At 48.8% G+C, this 20093-nt stretch overlaps 1 protein-coding gene across 1 annotated transcript in view; it reads right to left on the bottom strand.

The window, feature by feature from the left end:
• Positions 1–20093, bottom strand: part of TG (thyroglobulin) — a 211028-nt gene that overhangs the window by 85754 nt on the left and 105181 nt on the right. The window contains exons 37-41 of the mRNA XM_019724102.3: positions 18674–18838; positions 13973–14192; positions 12219–12312; positions 9604–9763; positions 4123–4325 (exon numbers count right to left, since the gene is read on the bottom strand). Of these exons, the coding sequence (XP_019579661.3) occupies positions 4123–4325; positions 9604–9763; positions 12219–12312; positions 13973–14192; positions 18674–18838 (842 nt within the window). The remainder of the gene's footprint in view (positions 1–4122; positions 4326–9603; positions 9764–12218; positions 12313–13972; positions 14193–18673; positions 18839–20093) is intronic.

The raw sequence follows: 20093 nt of genomic DNA on the forward strand, positions 1-20093 counted from the left end.
TCAACTCAAGAAGCTGAAAGTAAAACCGATCGTCATTGTCAAGAAGAAAGGAAAAGATGATGATTAAGGGAAGGAAGTAATGAAATAATTTTTTAAAAAAATATAGGCATAGAGATTTCAAAAGCAAAACATAGTTTAAATAGTAAGATTAATGTGACAGATAAAAACACGAACAAGAATGATCTTGACGAAGGAGAAAGAAGGAAGTGAATGCAGTGCAGGTCTCTACGTCACCAGGACCTCCGCCGGAAGGAGGGGGCTTCCTCCCTCCTAAGTCAGCAGGGCTGGCCCTCCTCTCTGTCTGTCCCCTCCCTGCGATCTGGAGCCCCCAGCAGCCCAGGCTCAGCCCTGCAGATGAAGACAAGGCCCTAGGATGGCAGAGAAACACCCGGAAGGAATGTGGGCCTTGAGAAATGACGAGACCCCCTAGACTCCTCACCTTGGAAAATGTTATGAGAAAGAGGGTGGAAAAAAGGAACATTTATTACTGAACCTGCTTTAGAGCTGGGTCTCTTTATTGGGAGAGTTGAACATCTTGCTCCAATGGGTATAGAAGTCCACCTGCCATTATTTTCAGATAATGAGATAATTTCATAGAAAATTCAATAGGACCCACAAAATATTCCAAGTGGTAAGAAAGCTCAGGAAATTGCTGACCTGACATATTCCCCCTACGCTAGTATTTAGCAACCAGGAAGCACAATAGAAAATAAGACACCATCCATAACACAAGTCATACTCTGACATATGTAGGGATTTGCTTCCAACGACTTCACACAATTTTGACGGAGAATGTTCAAAACTCTGCGGAACGATCTAAGGAGACAAAAATACTATGTTCGTGGTTATGGCATGAAGTTGCTTCATGGATGAAAGATTTAACATCATAAAAACATAAATATGTTTTCTGAAATTAATTGAAAAAGAAATCCGTGAAACTACAATCAAATTCCCATCAGAAATATTAAAACTATGAACACACTTATTCTAAATGTAGTTATGGAAGCCTCAAAGCCTGGGAATTGCTAGGTCAACGTTGATTGAGAAGCATAGGGTAGAGTGTTCCCCTGAGATACGTGTGAAAACAGGAGAAAACTGTGCTCTGGGCTCAGACCACCACCTCCCTCCCACCAGTTTAATGGAGCTCAGCGTGGTCTCAGTGCCCTCTTTGGATCGGGTGCTGTGCTACGTGTTCAGGAAGTACTAAGAGGATATACTCATGCACCCAGCCAAGTGCCCAGGCAGAGTACAATCGGAATAAGACATGTTAGAAAAATAACGAGTATGTAAGACAAGGCAGAATTCCTGAAAATTGCTAAATAGAAACGTTTTCACTAAGGTGAGATTCTTTCTGTTTGAAGAGGTAGAGAAGGTTTTCGAGGCTCTGTTTCAGCTGAGCCGTGAAGAAGCGAGTGGCTTTCCAGGTAGAGAACTGTTCATGCTGACCACAGAAGAGTGATGGAAAGATGTGGAGGAGAGCATGGAATTTTCTAGGAATGGTGATCGTCAGGGAGCCTGGGGTGTAGGGTTTGTGTAGGAAAGGAGACAGGAAAATTCAGTTTGAGGCCAATTCATGAGTCCTGGCGTTTCCTCCGAGGAACGCAGAATTGGGGCAGTGGAACTCCATTTTGGGTCCTGGGAACACGCCACCGAGGACATGACCTACTCTGTCTTCTCTTAGAACTGGCCAGGGCGTCGGAGCCACAGAACGCCTGTTTGCAACGCATCACCTCTCTTCCTCCTGCAACCTGGGCCCCAGGGATGGTGGAATGTCCCCAGACCTGCTTTTGTTCGCAGTGGCCTTTGCCTGGCATGGAAGGGGGGAGACTTGGATTTCTTCACTCTATGGTGTGCAGGACACTTGACAAACCTTATGTGATGACAACTCCATAAGCCCTTGGGAGACAGAATGAATCACACCTATTTTATTCATGAAGAATGCAAGGATGAAGGGTTTTGCCCCAGGCCAGGATCTTCATGCAGGTGTGGGCCTGGGCTCGCTCCCTCACACACTCAGATACCGAAAAAGTCCCCCGTTCCTGGAGAAGCAGCCTCATGGAATGGGAAAACAGAAGACTTGGCTTTCAGTTCTAGTCCCTAATGCAGTTCCTTCCTTGCTGTATTCTTTAGTAGGTCACTAAATATCCCAAGCCTTAGATTTCTGATCTATAGATTAGACATATAAAAACCAAACAAACAAAAAAACCCGACAAAACGCCTCTTGTGAATCAATGTGAGGACTCTCTGAAATAATACACTGAAAGTGCTTTGTGGCCCCAAACATGCTAAGCAAATGAATATAACTTATCACTTATCACAGGAGTGTGTCTCACTTGCCATCCCAACAATTTTGGCCCCAAGATTTGCAAAGACTTAACATTTTATCCAAGAATGTATCACCAACTCATAGTCTTTCCTCACGTATCTCCTGGTAAATACACGTCTAAGAACTGCAAATACGCTGAAGTATTTTAGCTCTCTTGATGCCAAATAATTTCACATGCATCCCAAAGACGCCTGGGAGCAGTTGTAAAAGCTGCTCCTAAATGACTAAAACAGATGGCGAGTTTATTTTTAAATACACTACCATTTGTACAAACAGATTCGCTTTTGCAATTCCCCAAACACTTAACCCCTCCAGAATTTTTAAAGAACAAATTCTGCCTTCTGGGCCTACTAGAAGGTATTCTGGGTATCTTCTAGGTCCCACTGAGTGTCTGGTTTCTGAGGGGGCCCTGAGGAAATCAATCGAGAATCAACTAAAAGTCAGGAAGGTCTGCTTTCAATACCAGGAATTGAAGAATGTTTGGGCTCAGAAGTCCTGCCACTAAGATGGACCCCCTACAGAGGGACAGGTTGAAGAAAACCTGAGTCAAAGGACACACACAAGAAAGGGGTCGGAGGGAGGGAAGTGGACTAGCCTGTGGGTTCCCCAGTGCATCTACTCACCCCCCCCTCCCTGCCCGGATATTAATTTTGGAGCGTTTATCCTGAGAGAGCTGTGTTGGGTGTTTGGGGCCCCGTGGAGAGCAAGACACACCTGGCCCCGGCTCTCCTGGAGCTTACAGTCATGGGAGGGAGACAGACTTGGCAGAGGGAATGATTAGTCGCTGATGGGAAATCATGACAAGTGCTGTACAGAGAAGGGCAGGCAGCACAAGCCATAACGAGGGGTCTGATTCAAGGCTGGGAAGCTGGAAGGACTCCCTGGAAAGATGAATAGGGCAGACAAAGAGGACGATGGCAGAAACGTGTTTTATGCAGAGAAACTGCCTGTACGAGGCAGGGTAGAGCACAGACTCTTCTAGAACGTTAGAAAGATCCTGTGCTGAAGGAGAGAGATGGAGTGGCAGGTGGTCCTGCTTCCGGTCAGGGATGGTGATGATGCTGATAAGCGAGGCCCAAACAATGCCACTCCTACCCTCCTTGTGATCAAGGGTTTGGACCCCAGGACGGCTAGACAAAGCTGGGGTGGTTACATGGCCTCAGAGCTGCTAGCAGGTCCACGGGGCTGGTCTCAGTGGCTCTCCCCCTTTCCTTAAATTGCGGTACCTAACAATCTCCTCATGGCTTCCTCCACCTCCAGAGTTGTCCCTTTTAACTCCATCTTCCACCCAGTTTTAAGAGAAGCAAGTTTCCCACCTGCTTAAACACACTTCGATGCCACAACAACGTTCACTGCAGCACGATTCACGGCAGCCAAAGGGGGACCCAACCCCAATGCCCGTCACAGATGAAATCAACAAATACGGTGCACCTGTACCCTCATTAACTTTTCTTCCATCAGAAGCTTCTCACCCTACACGCCATCCCTGTGGTTGTCTACAAACAAGGGAGGTCACTGAGAGTTCAGACCGTGACACTCAGAGTTTCTAGTGAGGTGCCCCCAAGAAATAGAACATTCCCCCGTCTGGAATCATCAGCACTTCGGATAGGAGTAGACAACCATCAGGGGAGCCCCCAGCACCCTGGCGCACATCAGATGGCCACGAGCAGGACACCCACTCACAACAAAGGTTAAGGGAAACCAAGTGATGGAAGCCAACTGGCCCCAAGAGGCCGGAAAGACCCTCTGGCCTGGGAGCACCTGCAGCGAGGCTGAAGGCAGGATGGGCAACTCACCATCAGCACGGCTCTCCGGAAGAGTCTGGAGTCGGCAGCCCTGCTGGTCAGAAGGTGGATGCTGGCCACGTCCGCTCCGCCGCGGTCAGCTGCCAGGGCCACTCGCCGAGGGTCCCCACCAAACACTCCAATGTAGGTCTGTACCCAGGTCAGAGCCGCCACCTGGTCCAGCAGCCCCCAGTTGCCACTCACCTCGCTGGTCCCTTCAGAAAGAGGAAAGCCTTTTACCTTTTGTGATTTTGCACCCTGGAATCTCATCATTCCAGTGCTGTCAAGGCCAGGCCCTCAGCACCTCCTGTCCGCACAGGTCGGGACTGTGTTTCCAAATACAGAGTGGCCAGTGGGAAGAGCCTGGACTCCAGAATCAGAGTCAGGCAAAGGTGAAAGAGTCTGCCCTTTCAACTTTGCTATCTAGGAGACCTTGGACATATCACTTCACCTCTCTGGACCACAACTTTCCCATCCTAGATGAGGCATTTGCTAGGGCAGCTGCTCGGATTAGAGGCAACGCATGTCCAGACCAGCCCCTGACTTGGCACGTGAGCAGGGAGGAGATGAGCTGCCTGCCCCACGTCTTCACCTGCTGCTGGTGGCTCTCTGTGCTCTTTGTCCCCAACGATGGCCAGGCCTGGCAAGGCGAGGCTCGCCATCCTCCCCACGGCCTGTTTTCCGTGACCCTCAGTAGCATTCAGCTGTGTTGATGGCTCTTTCCTTTTTACAAAGAATCTAGTAAATATTTATTGAAAGCTCAGCACTATTTTTTAATGGAATGATATGACATACACACACACACAAAACGAATAGCAAAAACATGTCTTTGGCGTTTGGGACACTAAATGACATGGCCTTCTGGTCGTCCTCTGAATTCAAACTATCGTCCTTGCCAATCTATGATTCTCAACACCCTGAAACTCCAGGCCTGTTCTAGTTTGAGTTGAGGCTCACACCTGCTTTGCTCTAGAGACGGAACTTTCTCTGCCCCAAAGCCTGCATGACTCCCTCATTCCCACTGCAGCGAGTCTAAACTTCTTCTTGGCTTCTCAGACTCTCTAAGGTTGACATCAGCCTAGCAAGGCAGTCCGCGTTCCCTGGGCTCCAACGCTGACCTTCACCCAGACATCAAGGTCTGCCCCCATGTCCACATTCATTCCCCTGCAGTCTGGCTGTGGCTGAGCCCCAATTCTCCTTGTCCCCGGGGCCCTACGCAGGCCCCACCTGGCTCAGCCCCGCCACAAACACAAGCTGTGAGGTGCTGCTGGGGATATGAAACTGGAGAGGCTGCTCTCCGCTGGCCAGGTGCCTACGGTCCAGTAGGGAGACGGGTGTGAATAGAAGACGTCAGGATACTGTGACGACACTGCTCCCCATCTGCCCTTGTCCACCCTGATCTGCCCCTCCACTGCCAGGCTCCTGCCCCTCGGGGCAGAACCACCCCAGCAAACATCCGCTGGCTCCCTCACGATCTAACTGGCCCTCTAACGCTCCTTAGCACACATCTGGGCTCACAGTGGGTCCCACGCCAGTCCTGTTGATGGCCATTGATGAAAGGCAGCATGGTGAGCTGGCCGAGTCCACGGGCTATGGAGCCAGATAAATGGGGTGATGCCCTGGCCCCACCACCTCGGAGCCCAGTGGGGCCCTGGATCAGTTACTTAATGGGACTTGCTTTTCCCCTGTACAATGGGTTTGTATGATAAGTAAATTAGTTAATATCTATAAATGAAACAGAACAGTGCCTGGCATAAAAGTCTACAGAAGTTGCTTGGTTCTTCTCCAATACAATGGGTCTAGGTCCCAGTGGTATCTCACAGATGCCCTCTGCAGGGCCTGCCTTGTCTTTGGGGCAGAAATTGCACCTGTGATGGGTCACCCACTGGGGCGGGCCTCTGTCCTGTTCCTCTGTCAGAGAGGGTGGCAGGCCCTCCCTGGAGACCTCCGAGTGCCCCAGGGACAATGAGGTGATGGAAATGGTACTGTGCCTTCCGTCTGGCTCCCTGGCCCAGGCACCCGGCAGGAGGCCTGCAGGGTCCAGGCAGGGGCAGTGGCCTCCCCGTGCCCACTGCCAAGCCCCTCACTTCCTTTCCGACGGCTCAGTTCATTAGGAACCATGGCTCCCTTTAAGTATCGCTGGGTTTGGCCTCCCTGGCGCGGCAGAGAAGGCACGTTTGTGGGCCTCAGGACTGGCGCAAGCTTCCGTTTTCACATTTCTCCCACCCCTTTTGAAATGAGAGTGGAGCTCTCAAGGGGGCATTTTTGCTCTGGGCCTTCCAGCAGATGCTGCGCCCAGTGAGACGATGTACGTGGGGCAGCTACTCGGCCTGACTCAGTAAATGCCAGCTGCTACTGCTGCTGCTGAAGTTCAGAGGCAGCTGTGTGCCAGCCACCGGCCAGACAAGACCACAAAGTGCCCTGACATAACAAAGGCCCTGTCCGGGGACAGAAAAGGGCCTTCACCCTGCGAGCCCCTGCTCAGAGCCAGGCAAGGGTCCAAGGGTTTGCCTCTCACTCTTTATCTCATGTTGTCTGCCCCTAAGTCCTTGCATCCTTTGAGAGATGGGCAGCCTGTGATGGGATGTGGAGGGAAGGAATTGCGATGGAGCTGCTCTTGGAGCCTGCGCTGCCTGGTGCAAAGCCAGAGAGCCGTGCAGGGCCCTGGCTGAGGCTGGCACGCGAAGCAGCCCAGCTCTTTCCAGATCTGGGTTCCCAACTGCAGTTCCCAGCTATTTAACACGGAAAAGGGGAGGGGCGGATAGGTGGAGCACGGAGAAATTCTAGGGCAGTGAGCCTGGTCTGTGTGATACCGTGCTGGCAGACATGGGTCACTATTCGTTTGTCAAAACCCGTGATGCGTACGACACAAAGAGTGAGTCCTCGTGTCAGCCATGGACTTGAGTGAGTAGCAGTGTAGCCATAGTGGCTCATCGGTTGTAACAAACGTGCCACATCAATGTGCAGTGGTGATAATAAATAGGGGAAACTGAGGCAGGGGACGAAGGTGTCTGTGGGAACGCTCTGTACTTTCTGCTCAACTTTTCTGTGAACATAGAACTGCTCTAAATAATAAAAGCTCATGTATATTATGATTATATATATGTATTTTTATAAAAAATATTTTTTAAAAATGCATATATATATTTTTTCTTTTTAATGGAAAAGGGAATGGTGTTCTGTGCCGTAAATGTACTGGGGGCCCGCTGAGTCTCACGCCCGCTCCGTTCTCCTTCCTGAGCGCTCCCTGAGGCTGGCAGTGCCTGCACCCTCTGCACAGTAGCTGCTCATCCCTGGAGCTTTGTCCCCCAGTGTGTGTGGCAGGCAGGAGACGGGCTGTCGGTACTTAGGGAGCCCGTGTCTGCACCACAATGCCGCTGCTTTCTTTCCCTGCTATGTTCTCTGTGTCTCAGTGTCTTGATCAGTTGAGCACTCCTCTATCTAGGCCGAACAGCAGGGAGGCGCAATGCAGGAAACATGGAAGCTCAGGAATGTGCCAAGCGCTAGGAGGTCTAGCAGGTAATGCAAAGACAAACGGCCTGCGGTGAAATGAGTGCAGCTGACTGATCCTGCTCTGAACACAGAAGAAGCAGAACGCAAACGGGGCTCCAGACCTGGGACAGAGCAAGCTACCACGTATTTCCTCTTACTGTTTGGCCACCGGGGTGTATCGCCCAGCATGCCACTCCAAACAGTGGGGCATGCAGCTCCTTAACCTCTCTGGGCCTCACGGTTTCACCTGTGAAATGGCCCCGCGACGCTGGCCTTGCAGAGCTGCCAAGACAATGAAAGGAGGTCACCTAGGTGAAAAGTGATAAAGGGAGCTGCTCGGTAAGCGTAATGTTCCTTCTCTCTGACTGACAGTTTCATTTTAAGCACAATGAACAGGTAGCATTTCAATTCAGGAATGAAAGAGGGTGAGTGTTCTGGAAGTTTCCTTTGCCTCCCCCGCCGGTGCCCTGCCGGCAACAGAAATGAGTTTGCCTTCCCAGAATCATACAAATTCTCAGTAAGATTACAGTCCATGAAATCATAATCCTCCACCCCCTCAGGGACAGATGACATATGGAAATTCGCTCTCTTCTGTCTGGAATGCTCTAAGCCAAGAAGTCAGCCACGTCTGTGAAAAGCTCCCCCTGACTGCGGTTCAACAGGATGACGTCTGAATTTTACCATCTCTTTAGAGAAAGGAGCTACTGACTTAAAAAACCATTATTAGTTGGGTATTTGAAGAGGAAAGAAAACCCAGGTAAAGCGTTCTCAGTGTTCCAGCAGCTGACCCTACTCTCTTAAAGGAAATCTGAAGTCTGTTTATCATCCACAGCCCCCACATTGGCATCTGGTCTCCTTCTGTCTTAACTTGCTGCCCGTTTCGCATTTGTTGTGCAGGCCCAGAAACTTCTCTATGGCACTCAAGGCCTCCTGCCAAGTTGTCCATCAGCCCTCATTCCCTAGCATGCCTGGCATTCATGCTGGATAGCCATCCCATTCACCCACATGCTAGTCGAGTTTGTTATTCCGGTCATGCTACCTTCCTTTCACCTGCCCAACCATATTTAGCAGGTAAGACATTCTAGGTTTTAAATGAGATCCTTGGAAAAGAGACAACGCTCCGTAACCATCCTTGAGGACCCATAAAGCCTTCACCAGCCCTAAAGCTCTTTCCCATTCAGTACCTCACTTGAGCCTCATAGTAATTTTGCAAGTTGTACAATTATTCCCATTTTACAGAGGTGAAAACTGAGACTCAAAGAAAGAAAGGGTTTTGTCCAAAGTCACAGAGACAATGAATGGCTCCTCAAATTCCCAGACCAGCGTGTCTGCCCTCTGCCACAGCTGCCTGACAACTACCCTAACCCTGGTGGGGGCTGTGGGTGGAGGGGAAGATATAGGAGGAAGATGGTAGGATTGGCTCAAGCTTCAGTTCTGCTCTGGAGGTGGGGGAAGGGCAGAGGGCATAACCAGGGGGGTAACTGGGTCTGTGCCTGGAGGGGACAGGCCAGTGTTCACAAGGGCAACCAGAATTAAAGGGAAAGCACATAACGTATGCAGGCCTCCCTCCCAGGCAGATGGCTGCCCTGTGGACCCAAGAGCCATCATCCACGCCTTAGAGTTCTCCAGGGCAAGTCAACCCCGGTGGTGAGTCCTGGCTCTGCTCTTTCCTGACCTTGTGACCTTGAGCAAGTATCAAACTTCCTGGGGCCTCAACACACACAAACACACACGCGTATGTCACAAGATGAGACATGTAACATCCTTGGGACAGCTTCAGACACATAGTGAGTTTAATCCAAGGCAAATATTGCCTGGCCTAGGGGTGTCAGCATCATTGGAGCGTCTCATGAGCATGCAGGACGTTCCACCGAGGGCTCACCTGGCCTGGAGGAGAGCCGGAGGCCACGAGAGATGGGATTCCAGGAAGAAGGGGCTGGGCACGCACAGAGTGAGCCTTCGCTCAGGGGTCAGCAGTCCCCAGATACACCAGCAACTCACCAGAACTCAGGAAGCCAAAGACGCCCACTCGGTAGCCAGCGGTGACCACGATGAGGTTGCCGAGAGCAGCCAGGTAGGAGCCGTCCAAGGCCAGGCGCCCTTCGCGCCCCCTGGCCTCCCTGCTGTTGTGGAAGAACACCAGCACGGACGCGTTGGGGGCCTGTGGGGAACGGAGAAACGCGGGTGCTAGAGGTTGGCCCATTCTCACCCCCAGAGCTTGGGGAGGGCCCCTTCCCCATGTAGGTGCCCGACTCGGGGCCTACATTTGACTCTTCCCGTCAGCTCTGCTCTGCAGGCACACTTGACCCCATGTCGGGGGCCGAACTGTGTCCCCCCAAAGTTCACATGATGAAGCCCCAACCCCTAGACCTACACACACACACACACACACACACACACACACACACACACACACAGAAGGTGCCAAAAAATGTATACACACTTTAAGAAAGGAAAAAGCTGTGTTAAAATTACGCTGATGGTAACCACTTTGAGCACCTTTTGTAATTGCAGAAGTCAAACATGACTTGTATTCCTCTTTTGTTATTGGTATATATTATTACAATTTTAATACATATATATGTAATGTATATGTATTTAATATATATGTATACTTTTTTTGGTTCCCTATGTGTGTGTGTATGTCTGTATATGTTTATTTTTGTACCATATATATATACATATATATACACACATACAGAGGGTGCCAAAAAAAGTATACACATTTTAAAAAAGGAAAAAACTACATTAAAATTGTACTACTCAATGTATAGTGATAACAAAAGAGGAATACAAGTCACATTTGACTTCTGCAATGACAAGAGGTGCTCAAAGTGGTTCCCATCAGCGTCCAGACACTTCTGATTATAGCAAACTACTGCTTGAGCAACGTTGACCAAAGTGCCCACTTGTATACATTTTTTGACACCCCAGTATATATATATAAATGTACATATATATTTATTTATCTTCCTCCTAGAGTTTATGTGAAGACCAGTGAAACCAGATATAAAAGTGCCCTATAAACAGTACTGTCACAAACTTCTTGCTCTCACTGTGGCAAAAGTATATTCTCACTGGTCACCACTTACTGGACCTAGCCACAAACTCAGGGACCCGCCTGACCAAGTCTACAGTAATCACTCACTAGCTGAGTGACCTTAGGCAGGTCACCTAACCTCTCTGAGCCTTGGCCTTTTCATTTGAAAAATGGGAATAACACCTCTTATTAGTGCTACGAAGATCAAAAGTTTGCCTCTCATTGCATAATTAGTATGTGTCAGAGATCCATTGATCAATTAGTATATATACATTGTTTTATTTCTCTCAAAAACTTTATGAGGCAGAAATTTAATCTCCCCATTTTCAGACGAGGTAACTGGGAGATATCAAATTTGAGTTACTTTCTCTAGGCGAGTGAGGAAGTTATAAGTGATAGGCTGGTTTGAAGCCAGAATTTAGTTCAGCATCCACAAGTACGGTACGTCCAGCATTGGGCAGAATGGAACGCTATCACCGCCCTCATTCTGGGTTCTATTACGTCAACTAATGCAGCTCAAGATAACTTTCATGTTTTTGGTGGCCTTATCACAAAGCTCTCAGATCAGCTAGCTGTGATCAAACCTCCAAAGTACAGCTGAATCTCACTGTTAGTAGGCTAGGGGACCAGGAAGCGGTGACATCGTCACATGTACCATGAGATCTGTCAACACTGGGCTGGCGTCACCAGAAACTCATGTTCCCTAAAGCTCATCAGTTCCTTTTACTTTCGTGTACTCTGACTTCTCCGCAAACAGGAAACTCAAACACTCAGTATCAGGACCATAGCTGCTACTCAGGCAGATGCAGGCTTCAAACCCGGGCAGAACCAGTCAGGGTCAAAGCCCTAAACCCCAAACTCCAGAACGGCCTCAAACAAAAGTCCACATGGAAGGCTCCAGTGAAATGGCCCAAAGGGGTCACTCCCAAGGTCTTCCAAGGGATGGGCATTTCCTCGTTTGCACACTCTTTTGAATCTGGGCTCCCCTTCCCCAACCTGTGGCCCTCAAGAGAGCCTCCACCTTGGATTGTTGGCCCTCCCCTACCCACATGGCTCGCACCCTCCCTCCACCACACCCCTGCTCAACGGGCACCTCCTGACCACCACTTAACACCTCTTATCACTTTGTGCTTCCTCCCCTGCTATATTTTTCGTCAATATTTATTTGTTTGCTGTTCAACTGTTTAATATTCAGTTGCTTATCTGTTTCTTTCCGCCTCTCTCACTAAAGTATAAACCCCCCAGAGCAGGGCTTGTTTTGTTCACAGCTGTGTCCCACCTAGAAGAGTCCCCACCCATCACAGGCTCTATATGAATATTTCCTAGAGAAGTGGATTGTCACCGTGCACTGTCCCCCATGTGGGAAGCACTAGGGTGTGGGAGGATCAGATGGGGCCGTGTAGGACCAGGAGGCCCTTAGCTTGCTCTCAGCCACTCACTCAGGCCTTCACTAGGCAAGAACGAGCTAGCACGCGGCTGGGGGAGCATAACCTGAGTGGGGGTGAGTGAACGTGCTCGCAGCTGTGGGGACAGGGGCTGCTAATGGGGCAGACACAGCAAGGGCTTTGGAACTCACCACACTCTGAGGAACAAACACGTTGAGATACAAGCAATCCTCGCTGATGCCAGGAGAGGTGGGCATGCTGATGCCTGGCTGCCAGCAGCTGGCCCTGCAGATACAGACTGACTCAGGGGACACAACCAAGGGCACATGCCCCATGTCCCCTCCCAGTCCACCACCAGAGGCCAGAGCTGAGGCCCCATCAAAGGGCCTGGTGGCCCAGCAGCTCTGGGCAATTAGGCAGCTTCAGGAACGGGGAGCTGGGAGTGGCAAGTGAAGGGGGCCCATCACTGTCCCTGCCTTGGGCCTGGGGAGGGGCATCCCCCAGGGACAAGGCACCAACCCGGAGAGAAGGGTGCCCAAGATAGAGAAGCGACCGGGATGCCACTTGGGACCTTGGCCCTTCTCTGCTCCAAGTGTGCAGACCTGTCACTGGACGAGGTGTCCTGCCTGCTTTCTACATCAGTCCCAAGTCCGAGTGTGCCAGCTTGAGCATCTCCTGGCCTAAGAGCTGACACCACGTCTGGGACACACCTAAAGGCAGCATGATGGCAATCCACCCAAAAGGTGACTCTACCCATCACCCAAGCCTCATTAGCACTGGGCTCTCGTGAACCAAGCTCTCCAGCTACTGTCCACTCAAAAGCCTATGTAAGTCAACGACCCCACCTGCCAGGTGGGTATGTCCCAGCTCGAATTAGTGTGCGTCTGTTCCTTTTGTTTCCCAGTGGTGGAGTCTCACCCCTGGTGTTCTGCATTTTCCTGCCACTGCCTGACTTGAAGCCTTGGCCGGCCCTTGCCTGGAGTAGTCAAGAGCCTCCAAGCTCATCACTCTTTCTGGCCTGGGCCTGTGGGCTGCCCAGGAGCCGGCCAAGGATGGCAAGGGACAGGGAGGCAGCAGCTGCCTTGTGAAAGAGCTATGGCTGCCTTTCGGGAGGGCAAATGCAGGTGGGGAGGAGGAGAGAGGAGAATGGCTGCTGTTTCCATGGGCACTCTGACCGTGCTTGAATTAGAAAAATCACAAAATCTTCTCTAACTTGTCAACTACTAAAATGGTGTGTATGCATGGGAGGGAGTGGGTGAAATTGAAGAATTGATGAGGGAGGAAGATCAGATATGAATGTTTGTTTTTTCTTTCTTTCTTTCTTTCTTTCTTTCTTTCTTTCTTTCTTTCTTTCTTTCTTTCTTTCTTTCTTTTTGCTTCTTTTTTTGAAAATTCCTTTTAATATTGTCCCTATTAGGCAAAAAAAAAAAATAAACTTCACCTCAATTTTTTTTTTTCATCACGTGTTTCTTTTATACATATTTCTTGTTCTGCTGTATTTCTTAGCACCATTGAAATCAGACATGACCAGAAGGGGTAAGTGACATATGCACTCGACCTGCAGGCATGGCCCACAAAACCCAACCCTGTGGCCTCTTCCACAACCTCTCTTTTCTGGATGCAACAGCAAGAGGGTTCCTGCTGAAGAAGGCAGAGCTTCCATCAGCCTGGGTCCCTGAATCACTGTATGGAGCAAAGCACACTGGCCCCTCCATCACCAAATGGGCTTTATAGGAGCAAGATATTATTAAGTCACTGATAGCTGGGGGTTTATGTATTAGAGCAGGAAATGCCACCTTAACTAATACACCCTCCCACCCCCCAACCCAAGCCCCCGGCTCCATGTACCACTCAAAATAGAATGCACCGCTCTGCCCCCAAGTCTCATGTTGATAGATTAGAACGGGAGAGGAATTCACCGAAGTGTGTTGCACTCGAGCCTTACCGTGGCTTGGTGGCATCCCAGGACCCTGTCCAGTTCAAGCGCTCCGGCGCCCCGAAGCGGCTCTCTGCCAGGGGTGGGGCAGCATACGGCACTCCCAGGAACTGGTCCACTTGCTTCCATGAAGTGCCCACCTGGATGGCCTGGGACCTACCCAGCAGCCGGCCGCGGGTGGGGATGGTCACCGAAGGTGCAGATGTCCCAAAACTGAGCAGAGGATTATCTGTTGGGAGGGCAATGTGGGGGAGGAGGAGGCAAGAGAGTAGTGGGTGCTCTGTTCACCAGAAACATTGGGAATATGTTTCAAGAAACAAAACACTGCTTTTTGCACTTTACAAAATGTTGGTAATTCATTCAGACCCTAATCGCTTACATTTAGTCAAGTTAATTTTCAGTGTGAAAATAATAATAATAACAATAGTAGCAAAGACAGCTGACCTTTCCTAGGCACTGACTATGCCGAGTGTAGCTTTAATCCCTTCTCTCATGACTGTCATTGCATTCATTCTTCCTAAGAGACCATCCTAGGCACACAACCCCTTACTCAGGACCCTGCGCCCGATGTGGGCCGCCATTCAGAATTCTTTGGATATTAAGAACAGAAGGACACAAACATGCAATGTGCAATCTTCCAGGGAGATGTGAAACACAGCTCCAACATCAAACATATCCAGTATTTCTGTGATAAAATGCACGAAGGGCTCCTAAGAGGGATGAATAAAGAATATAATTTCTTCATTCATTCCAGGTCAGATTTTGCTATTAAATGAGTTTGCCACACACTTAAAAAAAAAAAAAAGAAAAAGGAAAAAAAAAGTTCTGACTTAGAACTTTGGATTTCAGAATTGCAACTAAGGAACTGGTGAGGAAACAGGGGTAGGGACCCAGGGTGGGTAGCTGCCAGGACGGCAAGGTGATGTAGGATTCAAAGCCCACCTTTCTAAACCTCAACTCTGACCATGCGTCATTCACACAGGGTCGAGGGTCAGTTCAGGGCCCCTCTCTGGGCCTCTGCCCAGGCCTACAAGTCCCCCCACTTCCTTTGTTCATGTCCGAATGTCACCCGGTCCAGTAGGTCCAGGCTGGCGCTGCCGCCACCACTGCTCTGTGCTCCCAGGCACCTTCCATCCCGTCCGTGTAGGGTTAACATCGGACACAGGATGAGCCTCTCTGCAGCCCTGTCGCATCTCTTCTGCTGCCCTGTCTTTCATTCATTCACTGATTCAATAAACTTTTGTTGGGCTCGGCTCAGTTTCAAATATCACTTTCAGGGACTTGAGAGAAGCCTGTGTTTGATTCCCCACCGGGCTTAGGGCCTTGCACAGAGGAAACACTGCTGGGGGGGGGGGGGGGGGGGGAGAGAGAGAGAGAGAGAGAGAGAGAGAGAGAGAGAGGCTCTTATTAGTTCAGCAGGTGTGTTTGCTTCACTCTGTTTCACTGCCAGTTGAATGAGAGAGAAAGCTTTGCTGTTTCCTCTGCAGCTCCTTCTATTTAAGATACATATATGATGACTAAAGGGGAGCATGGGAGAGGAAGCAGACAGACAGACAGATGTTTACCTGTTCCTCAAGAGCTAGGCAGAACGCAGTGGTTCCATTGGAGGTGATTTTGCCCCCAGGGGACGTGACACGGTCTGGAGCCATTTTGGGTTGTCACACGGGTTGGGGAGAGCTGCTACTGGCACCGGGTAGGGTAGAGGCCAGGGGTGCTGCTGAGCATCCCACGAGAGGTCAGATCAGCCCCCCAAGTAGGAATGAGCCAGGGCCTCAATGTCCATGGCTCCTGGGTTGAGAAACCCTGCTGTGATGTGTGTTCATGACCTCCATGCCCCTGAGGGTCAGCATGCTGAGCAGGAACCCACGGGTGGTCCAGGGAGGCAGACCTGTGTTTTATGTGCTGGACCAGCTCATTGGGAAAACTTCATAATGTTTTGGACCCTCATGTTTCCCACCTGCAAAATAGGAACAACAGTAGCCCCCACAACACAAAGATGTTAGGGATAAATAACATGAGGGTTGGAATGTTCCAGGCCCAGGCCTGGCAAATGGCAGTTGCTCAACATATACAGAGGGTGCCAAAAAAAATGTCTACACATTTTAAGAAAGGAAAAAACTGTATTCAAATCCTAATACTCAATATGTACCAATAACAAAAGATGAATACAAGTCACGTGTATATATTTTTTTGGCACCCTTGGTATATGAAAGAAAGAAAAGGGAAGACAAGAAGAGAAAAGAAAAGAAAAGAAAAGAAAACAAAAGAGGGAAGGAAGGAAGAAAGGGAGGAAGGAGGGAAACTGAATGAAACCTTCTCTGTTGCAAAAACATGGGCGAGTGTGCGTGAGGCCTCAAAATGAAAACTCAGGATGGAAAGAAATTGTTGCTGCTTTTTAATCTGACCTCAATCACAAATCAATGACTGATCTCACCCACACAGTTCCTTCTCATAAGATTTCCTGTTTCACTTGTAAATCACCAGGTCTCGGGCAAGCAGGCAAGACAGTGACTACTAAAGTAGCAGAACCCTCCGTGGCCAGTTTCTTTTGCTCTGCAGCAAACAGCCACATTTTCATGAACGTGGCATCATCCAAAGGGGGGAGCAAAGGCAGAAAATATAAAAGCTAGGAATTTCGAGGGAATGCAGGCCTGCTTTCCCACAGTGGCATTTAATCCTTCCTGCAGAGGCTGACCGATGAATCCCAGACTGAACGAGACCCAATATGGGGAAAATGTTAGTTGTGCGGTTCCCCATTTTGAAATCTTCTGCAGAAATGGTGAATTCTTTTCAGAATATGCACATATTTAGGCCATGTGGGTATTTCTTAGCTCCTTAGGTTAATATATACACACATCATCGTTCTATAAGTGCCCTGGGTACCAACAACAACGCCTGGGTAGATACATACAGGTGAGCATTGTCTGCCGGAGGTGAGCATTTCACCTGGAATTTGAGCCCCATAGAATTAATAGAGAAACTGTCTAATTTGTTTTCCAGAACTCACACCTCAAAGCTAAGGACGACCATGTGGATTAGCTACACTGTGGGTGGAATACACTGATGGAATCTCACTTGACTAAATAACAGAAATGTCCAGCTAAAGGACAAGACTTGAGATCGAGGGCCCAAGAGCTCAGCATACAGCAATCGAAGCATTCCCAGGCCCAGGTCCGTCTGAAGGCTGAGGTGAAGGAGGGGTAGAGGAAGAGGAGGATATCACGGGCTCAAGGCAGTGTGGGGAGCCATGGTTAAAGCTAATTGCAAGCCTTAATGGCTCTGCTAATGCATAACCGGTTTGTGCTCCTGAGGCATTGTCTTTGCCTGCACCTGGAGGGTGCTTACGAACTGCTAAGGTATGAAGTGGGAACAACCAGTTTTAAGACATAGTGATGCTAATCAGGGTAATTGATGGATTCTGCCATGGGACAATCGTTTTGGGGAGTTTCAGTGATTAAGTAAGTTTCTGTGAAAAAGTTAAAAAATCAACTGTTAATGATGTAATGCATTTTTGTGATTGTGAGCTTATACGTACTCAAAAGGTATAAATTCAGCAGAGAAAATAAACCTGGTGCTTCAGGACCACTGAAGACCGGCCGCATTAGCATATGTGTGAGTGCCTTTTTTCATTCCCACTCCCCTTGTTAGGAACTGTTCCACTCGTGGCGGCTGGCTCACCACAAGGCAGGGTGGGGACAAATGTGGTGCTGCCTGGGTTTATAAATAAAGTTTTATTGGCACACAGCCACGCCCATGGATTTACATATTGCATCGCCTGTGGCTGCTTTCCTGCTACGATGGCAGAGCTGAGTAGTTATAACAGAGATGTGCGGCTGTAGAGCCTAAAATGTTTATTATCTAGCCCTAAACAGAGAAAGTTTACCGACCTCTTCTCTGAGGGATAAGATGGCAGACATAGACAACATTTCTAAGAAGTCTTTAATTCCATCTGGTCAGCATGTCTACTGGGGAAGGTGTGTCCCCCGGTCCCCAGTTCCCGGGTGTCCTGTTATACACATCTTACCTATTTCACTTAGTGATGGATTTATATGTGGCCCTCCCCTTACCTGCTTCATCCCTGGATCCCCAGCACCTAACACAGGTCTGACATATAAGAGCACCTTCTGGAATGTTTTTAAACTAAACTGAGCCAGGAGCAGCTGCCCCCTGTAAAAGGACTGTGATTAGTCAGTGTGGCTTTGTGGGAAAGGGTCGCACCTCGAGACAGGAGACCTGGCTCCAAGTCCCTGTTCTGTTATCACTCGCTGTGGGAAATCAGAGTCACTTAACTTCTCTGGGCCAGAATCTCCTGGTGCCCAAGAAGGGATAAAACGCTATCTGCTACCTCACAAGATCAGTGTGAGGACCAAATGAGATAAGGTATGTGAGAGAACTTTCTAAACTACAAAACAGTAATAAAAAGTGGCTTATTTAATTATTTTACTAAGAAACTCAAAGGCCAAAATGGCTTCTAACTCCAAGGAATAAATAAAGAAAGGTGGCACAGAAGAGTTCTACGTTAGAAGTAGGGTTTTCCACCTTCCTTCAGTCCATCCCAGGTGAGTGCTGCCTAGCCCAGGATAAGCTTGGCCAACTTTCCCTTAAGAACTTCAAAAGTCACTGCCTACAAGTCACCACATGCTCAGATAGTCCTTCTCGGCCATACCCAGGCTCCCGGGAATGACCCCAAAATCACAGGAGTGGACTTACTCAGCTTCCGGTAGATACGGGTGGCCTCTTCACGGAGCAGAAGTTGGCAGTTCTGGGCCTGCAGGCTATGCGTGCAGATCTGGGTGTCAGGATAGAACACACACCTCACAGTCCCAGGTCGGGTCTGTAGAGCAGTGACAAGGCAGGCCTGGTGACGGGAACACTCTGTAGAGGGAGAAGAGTGAGGCTTGGGTCTCAGAGGTGTCCAAGTCATGCATGACCTTAGTCATGCATTCATCCAACTCATGTATCCAATCATGTATCTGTGAATCCATGTATCCCTCCAGTTATGCATTCATTCATCCATCCATCCATCCAACCATCCATATACACATACATATATCTATCCATAGATGCATCCACAGATCCATCCATCATCCATCCATCCATATACACATACATATATCTATCCATAGATGCATCCACAGATCCATCCATCCATCATCCATCCATCTATCCATCCATCCATCCATCCATCCATCCATCCATCCATCCATATACACATACATATATCTATTCATAGATGCATCCACAGATCCATCCATCCATCATCCATCCATCCATCCATCCATCCATCCATCCATCCATCCATCCATCCATCCATCGTTGCAATCACTCTCTTAATCACTTGAGCACCTACTATATATCCCAGGTACTTTTTTAGGGACTGGGAAGAAAATAGTGGTCATGAGGGACCAACTCTCCCATCAATCTATTTTCCATATAACAGTAAGGTTTTTGGCTGATTATTTAATTCATAAATGTGCTCTTGTCATTCCCCTGTTTAAAACACCTCCATGCTCCCCACTGGCCTCGGGATTAAGCTACAGCAGACGAGGCTTTCCATGCCCCAGCCCTTGCCTTCCTCTGCAGCCTCGTCTTTCCCCTGCTATTGTGTTTGCCTGAAAATAAGACTAGCCAGACAATCAGTTCTAATGCATCTTTTGGAGCAAAAATTAATATAAGACCCAGTCTTATTTTACTATAAGATCGGGTATAATATAATATAATATAATATAATATAATATAATATAATATAATATAATATAATATAATATAAGCTCTTATATTAATTGTTGCTCCAAAAGACGCGTTAGAGTTGATTGTCCGGCTAGGTCTTATTTTCGGGGAAACACGGTACCATCTTCGTACCTACCACGTTCTACCAGGAGTTATGTCATTTCCCATGTGCCAGGTCTTGCACCAGACAATTTAAATTATCCACGGCATTCATGGTTTTAGTCCTAAAAACAGCTTTGGAAATGGAGCCACCTGATTCACTTGTAAGCTGTGCCCTGCCTGAAGTCCTCATTCATGGCCCAGTCTCGGTGTTACGGCACCACCTGGTTGTTCAGTACACAGCCTGTACATCTGTACATGGCAGCCCTGTCTGTAACATATGCATATTGTTCTCCAACCT

Source organism: Rhinolophus sinicus, chromosome 6 (assembly GCF_057876585.1).
Source record: "Rhinolophus sinicus isolate RSI-liver-muscle chromosome 6, RSI-T2T, whole genome shotgun sequence".
In the NCBI taxonomy this organism is placed as follows: Eukaryota; Metazoa; Chordata; class Mammalia; order Chiroptera; family Rhinolophidae; genus Rhinolophus; species Rhinolophus sinicus.